Raw genomic sequence first — 14,514 nt, 5'->3', positions numbered from 1 at the left:
TCTGCTGACCTCCACCCTGCCTCCAGCTAGGTGCGTTTCCTGTTCTCGTTCCACAAATAACTCAGACTGTTTTAGTTGGACCTTGATGGGGGGGGTGGGGGGGGGGCGGTCTCTGGACCCCCTGACGAGGCCCAGTTGTCTCACGGCAGTAAAAGTCGCCAGGTCACTCCTCTGCTCCCTGATCGTGAGAAGAAAGGAAACCTTTTGGCCGCTGAAGGAGCAGAGATGGCGCCGGGAGGGAGGAAGGAAGTCTTTAGACTTTTCTTTTTTTCTGACTTTAAATGGAACCAGATGCGGTCCTACCGGGCTGGTCTCCATACTGCCTCTGCCTCAGGAATGAGGAGTTCGAGGAGCTGACGTCGGAGGTCCCTTGCAGAGAGCTCTCGGTTCTCGCGGAGAGTTTGCAACTTCTCAGTCTGCATCCGTGAGCGTCCTCAGTCAATTCCGATTTGTTCTACCGTCCTTGTTTTATTTGCTGGAAGTGCGAAGTATCACGGGACCGCGACGGACGCTTCAGATGTTTGAGAAGTTCGGTTTAGTTCGGAACCGCAGCAAGTGAAATGGAGTTCAACCCTCGGACCGCAGGAAGCTGGCTTCAGCGCCTCTGTGTTCTCACAGAACTTTAGACCCTGAGTCCGTAACCTTCTCAGGACTTCTCTTTGCTCCTCGTCCTGAGACCGGACCCGGACCCGTGATGCTGCTGTGTGCTCGGGTCTGGTCCCGTCTCTGGCCGCTCCGCCGCAGACCCTGCTCCCTTCCCCTCCTGCTGGTCCCGGCCGTCTGTCTCCTCTACCATCTGCTGGCGAGCGGCCGGAGCGGGTCTGGACCCGAACGGCCGGCCCCTGGTCCAACAGGACCCCCCGGGGTCTCGGGGTCCAGCCTGGACCGCCTGCTGGAGGAGGTCCAGAGGGACGGAGCAGGACCGCTCGTGGACTGGCTGGACAACCTTGAGAGAGGGAGACGGGTGAGACCTTCCTTCCTCCTCAAACTATTGTCAGGTAACTTCAGAACTGCGTCCTGTGGCTCCCTGTAGATCCACTGGGACCGAGGAACTCACGCAGCTGCCCCCCAGGTTATATAAATGCGGACAAGCAACGTGAAAACCCGATAAAAACGCAGATGTTGGTGGGTTAATTTAGCTCTGTTCCTCCAGCGGCTCCGTTAGAAGGTCCAGATGGGATATACATTATTATTTATATACATGTATTTCGGTGTAATCAGGCTGTGTGGTCACAATGCCCCGTTCGAAGCTCCAGATGGGATGTGTTGGGGTGCTACGGTGTTATTGGGCTGTGTGGTCACAGGGCTCCTCTCTCTGAGGGGGTGGGAGCCCCGTGTGTTGTTGTTGGAGGAGGGTCCTGGGTTCAGGTAGGGGGCAGACAGCTGAGGGACCTGAGAGACCCAGTGTCCAGCTCTGAGGGTCCCTTCACATGACCCGGTGTTTGGAGAAGGATAAGGAGCGGAGAAACCATGAGGGGCTGGAGGAGCCATGAGGAGCAGCTTGTTATTCTCGGCACGGGCGGAGGAGAAGTTTAGTCACGTGTCTGCGCCTTCGTGGCCAACGTTCAGTTCATTGATCTGGAAACCAAAACCTCCAAAACCCAAATAACCAGATCATCAAATATTATGAATGCGATTAATGATCATTTACCGGTTGTAATGTTTCACGTCTGTCTCTATTAGATACTCTAAAGGCGAGGCTACAGTGTTATTGCAGGCCAACAGCACAAAGTACAACACAATTTAAGTATATAAATATAAGCTTAATCATTTGCAAACAAAAAAAGAAATCTGGTACCGATTAAACGCTTGACTGATCAATGACTCACCGAATTTGAGAGGGGCAGCTTTCGTTGTGTAACCTGTTTTAACCAGGTTGTCTATACGGCTAATCTTCAAACAGCGCTCCAATCAGGTCTCTGAGAGAGCGATGCATGCTTGGTAACGCATCAATTACAACTCTTCTGCATAACAATTTATATCCTGGTGCAACCCAATTCAAAACAAACAGCTTCCATATGGGCTCTACTCGTTGTTGTTGGGACCGCCATGACGTATACACATGTGTCCTCATCAGCACCGTTCTTTAATCCTGACCCGGTCTCCTCCGCCCCCCCGCCCCCCCCTCCAGCAGCAGGTCCTGGGCTCCGGGCCGGTCCGAGCCGTGGTGGTGTTGGGTCAGAACTCGGAGTCGGACACCGAGGTGCAGCTATACCGCCGGGTGCTGGAGCAGACGGGCTACGACGTCAGCCTGGTGCGCTACGCCGACCGCAGCGTCGGACTCACTACCCAGCAGGGTGAGCAGGAGGAGCTCTATTTTACAACCCATCATCCTCAGTGTTGGCCCCCTCCTGGGGGCAGGGGGGGGGGGGGGGGGCAGTCGGAGGGCAGCTGCCTTGCTTATGGGCAGCAGGGCAGGAAGGGTGGAAAGGCCTTGAACACAGACCCTCCATCCGGACAGAACCTCCACCCCTCTCAGAACCCCCATCCCTCTCAGAACCTCCACCTCTTATAGAACCTCCTTCCTCTCAGAACCTCCACCCCTCTCAGAACCTCCACCTCTTAGAACCTCCCCCCCCCCCCCCCAGGGTACAGAGGCAGTAGTAGAGCCAGTATCTGTAGGTTCTAAAACCAAACCCGCCGTATATCTAAACATTGAGCGGCAATTCATCTTTGAAGCCTTTTTGGTCAATCATTTGTTTGAATTGTCTTTCGATCCCGACAGCAATCGACGAATCAAATGCTCTGACGAATAAAATAAAAACCTCATATCTGTTGCTGTCGCAGGCCTGTAATATTCCTGTCCGGCTGAAGTGATCGGACGGCACTAGCTGTCTGTCTCTCTGATTCCCCACCCCCTCGGCCAGCTGCCTGCTCTCTCCCGGTCTCATCCCACATGACCGCTATCTTCCACAACGCTAGGCAGACCTGCTGCCTAAGCTCCCCTCAGATGTTTTGGGGGAGGGGCTACAGAGTCAGGCTTAAAGGCATCGGTGGGAGTCCTGAATACCGAACGCCGATCCCTGAGCTGCTCTGAGCGATAAGAACGGGTTCCCCCGTGGACCGGTTCCCCCCCGTGGAAGTTCTACCTGTTCCTACCTGTTGGTCCCGTCCACCGTTCTGCAGACTGAATGTCCTGCGATGTCTGAGCTCATGACTCCTCCTCCTCCTCCGTCTGTCTCTCCTCCAGGAGCCTGTCTGTGGAGCGTCCTGGCCTGTCTGAGGAGCTCTGAGAAGAGCTGTCTGTGGAGCGTTCCCTTCGGCCGCCTGCAGCCGCACCAGATGGTGAGACCCGATCGGTTAGAGCACCTGAGGGTGAGACCTCATGATAGACCGTCGGAGACCACCTCAGGGGGGTGAGACCACCTTAGAGGGTGAGACACATCGTCCCCAGCCCTCGTAGCTTTGGACGACGCAGGCTTGTGTTGTAGTAGTATAGTTAGCTAGTGGTAGCGTAATAATACCATAGGCGACAAGTTAATGATTCAGAACATGTGTTTATGATCATACTACCTAACATGAATCCTCTTTATTGACGGTCTGCCGGCTCTCTGCCCCCCAGGTGAACCTGATCCCAGAGCTGTCGGATGCGTTCTCCGACGCGGGGGCCGGTCGCTGCCGGTTCTCCACGGACCCGCGACTCGCAGGTCGGTTCTCCGGGTCTGATGATGATCTGTTCACGTTCTTCAGACGCTAGACCAGGTTAAACCCTGAGACTCTGTCCCCGCCCCTGGACGCAGTAGTCATGGGAACAGAGCGGGGGAGAAGAGTTCAACTCTGTCATTAAGACAGATTCATCCGTTCATAACCTGTACTTTATTTATCTCTTTTTATAACACAAAAACAACTTCCTGTAATGTTACACCGGCTCTCTTTTTGGAGATCTCAGCGGGAAAGGAATAACTCAAACGTCAACATTTTTAACGAGTTTATATTTCTGGTTATTTCTTGTGCTGCTCAGGAGTTCAGTTACCCATGATGCCGTCTGCCTGCGGCTCCACAAAGACCGGCTCTCCTCCAGAGCCTACACCACTGTAGGTTCACGTCTACTCATCTATATCTGTGTACTATCGCCTCAGTAACGCTGTAGGATCATATAACATCTATCAATCTATATCTGTAACATCAGCACCGTGGGTTGAAGATCCCTCCCTGCCGATATGAGGGCCGCAGATTCACTCGACAGCTTTCATAAAAAAACTCAGAACTCACTTGTTCAGAGTTCACCTGGACTCTGCATAGCCTCCCCTCTTACCCAGCCACACCCACCACACCCTCAACTACCCCTCACCCCTCCACGCACTCAATGTATTTCGTATGTCCTGGCACTTAAAAATAGTACTTAGTATTGTGTAGCATCTTATCCTAGCTACTATCATTGTTGTATACAGGGAATGGGTTAAACTAGAGATTGTTAGTGCTTGGCACTTGGTTCTTTGAACATCCTTACTGTACCGACAGCGATATATTGTTGTTTTTCTTTCTTCTGACAAATGTGCTTATTGTAAGTCGCTTTGGATAAAGGCGTGTGCTAAACGCCCTGAATGTAGCGGTAAAGATGTTCCCCCTCTCAGGGTCTCTGGGCCTCCCTCAGCCCCGACCTCCACCGCTGCGTCTCCGGGCCTGCGGGCGGCGGTCCACGTCTACGTCCTGCTCACCTCGGCCGTCTCGCTCACGGCCTTCCTCCACGAGAGGTGCCTGGCCCGGGGGGACGGAGAGCTGTGGGCCCAGACCACCCAGGTGACTGGTCCGGTGGGAGCCCTGCTGTTAGGGTCTGAAACCCGGAACACAGCAGGCAACTCAACGCTGGGGTGGGGTGGTGGGGAGTCCAGACTCAATCTTGTCTTCCTCTCTCTGTCTCTGTCTCTCTGTCATTCTGTCTCTCTCTCTATCTGTGTGTCTCTCTCCCCCCCTCTCTCTCTCTCTCCCCCTCTCTCTCCCCCCCCTCTGTCTGTCTCTCTCTGTATTTCTCTGTCTCTGTCTCTGTCTCTCTCTCTGTCTCTCTCTCTCTCTCTCTCTCTCTGTCTCTCTTTCTCTGTCTCTGTCCCTCTCTCTCTCTCTCTCTCTCTCTCTCTCTCTCTCTCTCTCTCTCTCTCTCTCTCTCTCTCTCTCTCTCTCTCTCTGTCTCTCTTTCTCTCTCTCTCTCTCTCTCTCTCTCTCTCTCTCTCTCTCTCTCTCTCTCTCTCTCTCTCCCCTCTCTCTGTCTCTCTCCCCCCACTCTCTCTCTCCCCCCCCCCCCCCCCCCCCCTTCTCTCAGCTCAAGGAGTTCCTCAGCAGGCACGTGGGTCCGGTCCGGTCTGACGAGGCCCTGGTCCAGGTGAGGGCGGTGGTGGGTCAGGTGCTGCGGGCGGCGGTATGGGCGTCGCCGGACTCTGACCACTCCAGCAGGTCATTAAACCAAACCTCTTCCTCACTGTTCTCCTCGCTGCAGCGTGACGTTGACCTCTGTTTTAATCTTTGCTGAACCCCACAGGTGCGTGCTGTGTTACCAGCTGCTGACCTTCACCCTCCACTTCACCGGCACCATCGTCCCTACGGTCGCCATGGTAACCACAATCTGCCGATGAGACACGTTGGATGATGGATTGGTTAAGTGATGGATGAGTTGAGTGATGGATGGATAGCTGATGTATAGATTCATCAATTCTTACTGAATTGATGAATCGTTTGGTCCACACACGTCATAGACAGCAGCAGACACCAGCGGGCTGTGAAGTGATGCCTTTATCTTGCTTTGCTTCATCTGACTAGAGGCCAAGAAAAAGTACACATTTTGTAAAGATTCATGAACTAAATATTACAATTATTGACTTACTGGTGAGTAGACTAATGCATACCTAATGAGTGTAGTGCTCGTCCACTAGAGGGCAGCATGTCCTCTGGGTCTGACGGCTCGTCCACTAGAGGGCAGCATGTCCTCTGGGTCTGACGGCTCGTCTCCTCACAGGTCAACAGAGACCTAAGCTTCACTGGCCTGCAGGATCCCTTCGACGGCCAAATCACCAGAGAGACAATACTGGAGGACACTCTGCACTTCCTGCTGCCAGTGATGCATGGACAGGTGCACATGGACACAAACACACACGCACGTACAGATCCACAACAAATGAAGAAATGCAGGCACACACACGCACGCATGCAGGCACGCACACACACACGCACCTACACACAGAAGCACGCAGACACGCACACACTCACTCACTAGATAGCCCTTTCTTTTTCAAACTTCCCTTTTGGATTCTGACGGATATTTGAAGGTGGGATATTTTAAAATGGTTGACAATGTCTGACTGACGGTGGCCTCCTGTGGTCTGCAGGCTGGAGGCTGTGAAGGAGGACCGGCCCGGTGTTTACCAGAGCCCCAACTCCTGCTGATGCTGCAGTTCCACAGACAGCTGAGAGGATCCGGACCGTTTGACCTGGTGAACTAAAGCCCTATTCACCAGCTTTGAGACCCACGATCTGAGAGAGAGTACATGTTGTTTTGTTCTTTTTTTTCTCACACGTGATCTGCCCGTCCTCATCTGATCCGACGGGTGACTGACACGAATTTAAGCCAGAAAATATCTGGGTTAATTCTCAAGATTCAAAGGTTTTTATTTGTCATACTCACACAGGATAGGCAGTTTAATGTTTGTGTGACATACTGTATTTTCAGTGCTTAAAAAATAATAAAATACAATAGAATAAAGCAAAATAAAATACAATATGATATAGACTAGACTGTCCTCCTCGCTGCTCTGTGTTTAAAACCCTAGAGGAGACAGAGGACAGGGTACGAGTTCCGTCATGTGATGCCAGAATACGCAGTGTTCTAAAAGGGAATCCTGGAAACATTGTAACATTGTCTCGACCCGACACTCTTCTGGAAACGGAGCAGAGAAAGGAGGTCAGGGTTGAGTTCCTGCTCACAAAAACAACCTGGAACAAAGAGACCAACACGAGGCAGGCTGGGACCTTGTGGACGTGTCATGGTCTGTCTGTTTCCTTGTCTTGCTTTGGTGTGTTTCCGGTTTTACTTTGGCATCTCTGTCTTGTTTCTCCCCATGTCCGGTCAGGTTTCCCTCCTGTGTGATTACTGCTCCCTCCCCTAATGTGTTTGGTATTTAAGCCCTTGTCTTTCCTTTGTTCCTTGTCGGATCATTGTAGTTTGTCGTTTGTGGTGAGTTGTGTCCTGGGTGTTACCTGTGTTCCGGGTGTTCCCTGTGTTACCCCGGGTGCTGTTTGCATGGGTGCTGATCACATGGTGCTGATCACATGGTGCTGATCACATGGTGCTGATCACATGGGGTGATGATCACATGGTTCTGATCAGATGGTCTGATCACATGGTCTGATTACATGGTCTGATTACATGGTGCTTGTCACATGGTGCTGATCACATGGGGTGATGATCACATGGTTCTGATCAGATGGTCTGATCACATGGTCTGATCACATGGTCTGATCACATGGTCTGATTACATGGTGCTTGTCACATGGTGCTGGTCCCATGGGGTGCTGATCTTGTGGGATGCTGATCACATGGGCATGTTAAGTGCTGATCATGTGGGAGTGTTCAGGTGCTGATCATGTGGGCGTGTTCAGGTGCTGATCACGTGGGCGTGTTCAGGTGCTGATCATGTGGGCGTGTTCAGGTGCTGATCATGTGGGAGTGTTCAGGTGCTGATCATGTGGGCGTGTTCAGGTGCTGATCATGTGGGCGTGTTCAGGTGCTGATCATGTGGGCGTGTTCAGGTGCTGATCATGTGGGCGTGTTCAGGTGCTGATCATGTGGGCGTGTTCAGGTGCTGATCATGTGGGCGTGTTCAGTGCTGATCATGTGGGCGTGTTCAGTGCTGATCATGTGGGCGTGTTCAGTGCTGATCATGTGGGAGTGTTCAGGTGCTGATCATGTGGGCGTGTTCAGGTGCTGATCATGTGGGCGTGTTCAGGTGCTGATCATGTGGGCGTGTTCAGGTGCTGATCATGTGGGAGTGTTCAGGTGCTGATCACGTGGGCGTGTTCAGGTGCTGATCATGTGGGCGTGTTCAGTGCTGATCACGTGGGCGTGTTCAGGTGCTGATCATGTGGGCGTGTTCAGTGCCGATCACGTGGGCGTGTTCAGGTGCTGATCATGTGGGCGTGTTCAGGTGCTGATCACGTGGGCGTGTTCAGGTGCTGATCATGTGGGCGTGTTCAGGTGCTGATCACGTGGGCGTGTTCAGGTGCTGATCACGTGGGCGTGTTCAGGTGCTGATCATGTGGGCGTGTTCAGGTGCTGATCACGTGGGCGTGTTCAGGTGCTGATCACGTGGGCGTGTTCAGGTGCTGATCATGTGGGCGTGTTCAGGTGTTCAGGTGCTGATCACGTGGGCGTGTTCAGGTGCTGATCATGTGGGCGTGTTCAGGTGCTGATCATGTGGGCGTGTTCAGGTGTTCAGGTGCTGATCATGTGGGCGTGTTCAGGTGTATCCGGGTGGTGTTCCAGAGGGGAGGCTTCTCCCCCACCAGCTCCGTCCGTCCGTCCGGGCGTCTACAGGTGGTGTGTCCCCCATCCAGACTCTGCTGCTCCACCTGGTCCAGTTCTACCATCTCCAAAGGAACCACGGGAACAGGCAAGAGGAGACCAATCACAACCACACACAACCACACACACAACCACACAAAACCACACACACAACCACACACAGCCACACACAGAGCCACACAGGACCACACAGTTCATATAAACCTGAGCCCAAATGAGGAGCTCTGGAGTCACACTCCTCGAGTCTGTTGTGGACGCTGGAGGTTTGACGTTCTAGCTCGACCCTCAATGTTGGACTAAATCTCAGCAGGAGTTGTGTGCGCTTTAAAAAACATGAATCACTTTAAGTTGTTACCGACCATGGAGACACTCATGTCCTCTCCTCCCTTCCTCCCTTACTGACCAGTGAGACGCTGATGTCCTCTCTGCCCTTCCTCTTACTGACCACTGAGACACTGATGTCCTCTCCTCCCTTCACAGCAGCAACCAGACGGAGTCTCTGAGCGACCTGCAGAGGAGCCAGGCCGACAGTCTCCCAGGGAGAGGTAACACCTCCCAAAGTATGCAGTTGAGAGGGAAAGTCCGTCCATAAGTCCAGCCGGACCGAGTCGTTCGTCTCCTGAGAAGAAGGCCTCATTCAAGGGATTCTTCCAAGAGTAGCCTCACTGTTCTCCACCTGCTCCGATCTGTAAATCTAACACCACATACCGACTCTGAGCGGCATGTGGCTCAGGAGTTAGCGCGGGTTGGCTGGTCACCGGAAGGTTGATAGTTCGATCCCCGGCTCCTCCTAGTAAGTGCCCTCCGTTCACCGTGACCCTCTCCTGTGTGGTGGTTCCTCTGCTCCTCCAGAGCTCTGCGGGGACTTCCAGCTCCGCCAGCTCTACACGGACCCCCCGCTGACCCTGAGCCCCCCCTTCAGCCCCCACCTGAGGGCCTACCGGGCCGAGGTCCCCTTCCACACCCTGGTGGTCCGCGTCCGGCCCCAGCCCGCCAGCGGAGCCTGCCGCGTCCACCTAGACCACCACGGAGGACCCGGGTGAGGCTCACCATGGACCCCCTTTCAGAAACCAAACCGTTGTCATTGTTTAAAATGAGACGTGAGGTTTTCCTGCATTCATGCGCAGTTCCCTGACACGCTTCGAGAATTTAACCTGCGTGTTCCTGCCTCTCCTCTTTTGATCTTGAAGTTCTCTCTGCTGTCTGTTCAAAAGAGATAGGAAGGGTCAAGTAGTTAGTTAGACCGTGAGTCAGGTGAAGAGGTCTGTCTGACGGACCTGACCTGAGCCCACTAAAATGCACCAATGTGGCGTGTAGCAACCAACATTGTTACATACATAATTATTTTTTTAATGTAAGGGTTATGGTTGTAACATATAGGATATATATATGTATACATATATAGTATATTAAAACACATAAACACATAATTTAACTATGACTGTTGCTGCGCTGTGATGCTGAGGGGCTCTGGGTGACCTCTCTGCCCCCCCCCCCCCCTCCCCTCAGGACAGCCCACTACCCCGTGGGACTAGGGGACAGCCGGGTCCAGATCCTGCTGGTGGACCAGGGGGCGGGGCCGGGGGCGGAGCCTGTCGTCATGACCACCTACACCCTGCATCTGTTCCGCGAGGGCCCCCCCAGCCTGCCCCTGTTCGGGAACCACGTCATGTGCGGCTTCATCCAGGTCCGTAGAGGGTGGAGAACGGGTGGTGTATGTCCTGGTAGAGGGTGTAGTTAGGTGGAGAACAGGTGGTGTATGTCCTGGTAGAGGGTGTAGTTAGGTGGAGACCAGGGGGTGTATGTCCTGGTAGAGGCTGTAGTTAGGTGGAGACCAGGGGGTGTATGTCCTTGTAGAGGGTGTAGTTAGGTGGAGAACAGGTGGTGTATGTCCTGGTAGCGGGTGTAGTTAGGTGGAGACCAGGTGGTGTATGTCCTTGTAGAGGGTGTAGTTAGGTGGAGACCAGGTGGTGTATGTCCTGGTAGAGGGTGTAGTTAGGTGGAGACCAGGTGGTGTATGTCCTGGTAGAGGGTGTAGTTAGGTGGAGACCAGGTGGTGTATGTCCTGGTAGAGGCTGTAGTTAGGTGGAGACCAGGTGGTGTATGTCCTGGTAGAGGGTGTAGTTAGGTGGAGACCAGGTGGTGTATGGTGTTATTAACCAGGGCTGGTTTACTGGTTTAAGACCCGTGGTGGAGAGGGTCTGTGAATCACTTTTCTCTCTGGGTCTCCCATCAGAACCAGTAGAACCATCATGACCATTAGATCAATCAGAACCATTAGAACCACTAGAACCTTCAGAACCATCGGAGCCTTTCCTCTGGCTGATCCAGGAGGTCCCAGTCAGACCGTCAGGCGTACTGGGCTGACTGGGTGGATCTCTCAGCCCAGACGTCAGGGTGGGTCTTCAGCACTGGGTGAAGGTGAAGTTGCTCTCTGTCGGTCTGGTCACATGGTCGTGCCGCCATGGCTCTTTCAGGGCGCGGTGGAGGGAAAGCGTCTCAGAAGATGAAAGCGGGCCCCCCCCCCACCCCCGACCCCCAGACCCCCGTTCCCCGCGGTGTTTGCCCCCGCCCCGCGTGCGCATGTACGGACAAGAAAATCCCTGTTATGTTGTCTTGTGGCACTTTGTCGCCAGCAGCGACGCCCGCATGGGGAATGTCTCGCTCGCCCACCAAGCCCCTGGGAGAGAGAGTATGTGTGTGTGTGTGTGTGTGTGTGTGCCAGCCACTCTTAGTGTGTGAGTCAGTGTGTGTGTGTTTCAGTGTGTATCAGAGTGTGTGTGTGTGTGTTTTGGTGTGTGTGTGTGCGTCTGGTGAGTTTGTGTTGGAGTAGATGTGTAAACGTGTAAATTGACATAGTGTGCTTGTGTGTGTGTCGGTGAGAATACTTCTCGTGTGTGTGTCGGGGTCCTGCGGGCCCTCAGTAGTCCGGGGGCCCCCTGGGATCCAAGGAGCTTCCTGCCGCTTCATCAGCCCGTTTACCTGACCTCTGACCTATGAACAATCCACAGGGAAACCTTCTCTTTTAAAGCGGTTGGTGTTTGAACTCGCGACTAAGCTGTCGTAGGCCTGGTTCTGTTCTATGTCGTAGGACTGGTTCCGTGCTGTGGGACTGGTTCTGTGTTATAGGACTGGCTCTGGTATGTTCGATGTTCTAGGACTGCGGTCTGGTTCTATGTTGTAGGACTGGTTCTGTGTTGTAGGAGTGGTTCTGTGCAGTAGGACTGGTTCTGATGTGTTCTGTGTTCTGTGTTCCAGGACTGCGGTCTTGTCCTGCAGCCAGAGAAGCCCTGCGGCCTGGAGCCGGTCTCTGGACCCCCAAGCCTCCGGACCGGAACTCCGGACCCTCCTAGACCCTGCACCTCTGGGGCCGAACCCGGTACATGCTAGTTAGCCTAGTTTGTCTGCCTGTGATAGTAAATCATATTACTGATGGTACATACAGTACACTGAAGAGGCACACACATGTTCACACTGAGATTGTGTGTGTGTGTGTGTGTGTGTGTGTGTGTGTGTGTGTGTGTGTGTGTGTGTGTGTGTGTGTGTGTGTGTGTGTGTGTGTGTGTGTGTGTGTGTGTGTGTGTGTGTGTGTGTGTGTGTGTTGTTGACAGGCCGTTGGGTCGTCCCTTGCCTCAGCTGTGCTGATAATCGAACCTGTGATTGGCGGGAGGTTGCCTGGCGACCGGATGACTGTTACCACCCCGTGGTCGGACCCCTGCATCTTCAGGCCTGTCTGTCTGGGAGTAAGGTGAGAAGGCCAGGGGGTCCGCACCCAGCATGGGGTCCGCACCCAGCATGGGGCGCCTAGCACCCAGCATGGGGGGGCCTAGCTCCCAGCAGCTGCATCGTTTAAAGTAATTTGTAAATTATTTTTTAAATTAATTTGTAAATTAATTTTTTAATTAATTTGTAAATGAATTTAAATAATAATTTTTAAATGAATTCTAAAAATAATTTGGAAATGAATTAAAAAAAATATTTGTAAATTTATTTTGAAAATAATTGTAAATGAATTTTAAAAATAATTTGTAAATTAGTTATAAAAATAATTTGTAAGTACATTTTTACATTAATTTTAAACAAGATATGTCCGGCCAAAACGCATTGTCTCTTGAAAACCTGAAAAGGGCAATTCTGTGGTGAAGAACTAGTTTCTTGAGAGATGCTACAGCATCTTTCTCAACACCGGCTAAGAATTTCTGCTGCCCGAAATATTGAGCAGCAGGAGACCTCCATGGGGGGAGTCAGGTGTCAACAAGCCCCTGGGATTGATGATGATGGTGGGACGGGGGATGGATGCTTCATGAAACTATGTCCATTAGAAGAACTACTGTGTATGTCTCTTGGTTGAGAACGCTAATAACACAAAAACCGGAGTACTTCTGGTTCCCTGATGTTGCCTCCTTGTCTCCTCATCTCCTTCCTCCTTCAGCTGCTGTTCATCGGGGACTCCACCAACCGAGGGATCATGTACTTCCTGATGGAGCGGGTAAACTCCACGCTGCAGGACTGGGAGAAGGCCCACAGAACGCTCCTCTTCGGTCACCTCAACCAGGGCCGCACCCACGTGGGTTACTCCTACTACCCCCAGTTCTGGCTGGAGGAGAGAGCCAGGCCCACCTTCCAGCACGCGCTGGAGCAGCTGCTGACCAGGTGAGGCTCCTTACACACATCTGGACACACCTGGACACACCTGGTGCAGCTGCTGTACAGGTGAGGCTCCTTACACACATCTGGACACACCTGGACACACCTGGAGCAGCTGCTGGCCAGGTGAGGCTCCTCACACACACGCCTTGAGCAACTGCTGGCCAGGTGAGGCTCCTCACACACATCTGGACACACCTAGACACACCTGGAGCAGCTGTTGGCCAGGTGAGGCTCCTCACACACCTGGAACAGCTGCTGGCCAGATGTTCATCAGACACACCTGGAGCAGCTGCTATCCAGGTGAGGCTGCTCAGACGCACCTGGGCACACCTAGATCAGCTGCTGTCCAGGTGAGGCTCCTCCCACACATCTGGACACAGCTGGATAAGCTGCCGGCCAGGTGTTAAGCAGACACATCTGGACACAGACAGACATCTGGTTTATTGGTTCAGATTATGCAGCCGCATTAATACCTGTATTATCAGGTGTTTACATGAAGAAGGGTTGAACATTTGTCGTTTTAAGGATGGGCAGGTAGCAGGTTCTGTTCTAAAGACTTTTAGAATTGCGACGTGTTGTTGCTCGGCAGTTCCAGAGTTGGAGCTTCGTGACGTTCTCCAAACCTCCTCCCTCAGGTCCCGGCCTCTCTCCAACTCCCAGCACACCACCCTGGTGGTGGGGGGCGTCCAGTGGCTCCGGACGCGCCACCTCCGGACCATTAAGGAGGTGCTAGAGAGGTGATTAAGGCGAGGACTAGGCGTTTCAAGTCACAGGGAGCATTTTGAGTCCACATTTTCACAGTAACTGCTACACTGCAATAGCAGCTAATATTTGAAGCAGGATCATCCATAGCCCTGCTACACTCTCCACTGCAGTGCAAAACTGTCCTCTGCTGTTGTCTCCGGGTTTGGTATTTCTTTAACCCCGTGTCCCTCCTGCCTCTCCTTGGCTGCTGACCAGAGGGTCTCTGGAGAACGTCACGGTGGTGATCAAGACGCTCGGCATCGGCTTCCATCTCCCTGCTCACGGCCTCCGGTCACTTAGCCAGGTACCTTTTGTCCAGCACTTCAAGACCTTCTGTGTGATAGATGCTTACCGACACCTGCTAACTTACGAGGGCTGTTGGACCACAGTAGTCTAACTCTGTAAGCCTTATTCAGTTAGCGGCCATCTTGGCTCCATCTTGGCTCCATCTTGGCTCAATCTTGGTTCCATCTTGGTTCCATCTTGGTTCCATCGTGGCTCCATCTTGGTTCCATCTTGGCTCCATCTTGGTTCCATCTTGGCTCCATCCTGGTTCCATCCTGGTTCCATTTTTGTTCCATCCTGATTCCATCCTGGCGGCCATCTAGGCT

General features: G+C 52.9%; 1 protein-coding gene across 3 annotated transcripts in view; it reads left to right on the top strand.

Annotated features, from left to right (window-relative positions):
• The first annotated feature begins 58 nt into the window (after positions 1–58).
• The window catches only part of cped1 (cadherin-like and PC-esterase domain containing 1), a 16,747-nt gene continuing 2,291 nt past the window's right edge, over positions 59–14,514 (top strand). The window contains exons 1-19 of one of the 3 annotated variants that reach the window (XM_060048678.1): positions 59–964; positions 2,135–2,297; positions 3,191–3,285; positions 3,563–3,647; positions 3,962–4,034; positions 4,575–4,740; positions 5,258–5,388; positions 5,474–5,546; positions 5,948–6,061; positions 6,318–6,422; positions 8,449–8,597; positions 8,990–9,054; positions 9,362–9,548; positions 10,019–10,196; positions 11,768–11,888; positions 12,121–12,257; positions 12,942–13,162; positions 13,795–13,896; positions 14,120–14,207. In XM_060048678.1, coding sequence (XP_059904661.1) covers positions 695–964; positions 2,135–2,297; positions 3,191–3,285; positions 3,563–3,647; positions 3,962–4,034; positions 4,575–4,740; positions 5,258–5,388; positions 5,474–5,546; positions 5,948–6,061; positions 6,318–6,422; positions 8,449–8,597; positions 8,990–9,054; positions 9,362–9,548; positions 10,019–10,196; positions 11,768–11,888; positions 12,121–12,257; positions 12,942–13,162; positions 13,795–13,896; positions 14,120–14,207 — 2,523 coding nt within the window. In that variant the 5' untranslated portion in view covers positions 59–694. Of the gene's footprint in view, positions 965–2,131; positions 2,298–3,190; positions 3,286–3,562; positions 3,648–3,961; positions 4,035–4,574; positions 4,741–5,257; positions 5,389–5,473; positions 5,547–5,947; positions 6,062–6,317; positions 6,423–8,448; positions 8,598–8,989; positions 9,055–9,361; positions 9,549–10,018; positions 10,197–11,767; positions 11,889–12,120; positions 12,258–12,941; positions 13,460–13,509; positions 13,600–13,794; positions 13,897–14,119; positions 14,208–14,514 lie in introns of those variants that run through there. The other 2 variants (XM_060048677.1, XR_009525055.1) reach the window with 2 other exon arrangements.

Source organism: Gadus macrocephalus, chromosome 4 (assembly GCF_031168955.1).
Source record: "Gadus macrocephalus chromosome 4, ASM3116895v1".
Taxonomy (NCBI): Eukaryota; Metazoa; Chordata; class Actinopteri; order Gadiformes; family Gadidae; genus Gadus; species Gadus macrocephalus.
Note: the sequence above shows the minus strand (reverse complement) of the source record. Positions and strands in the feature narration are given on the sequence as shown.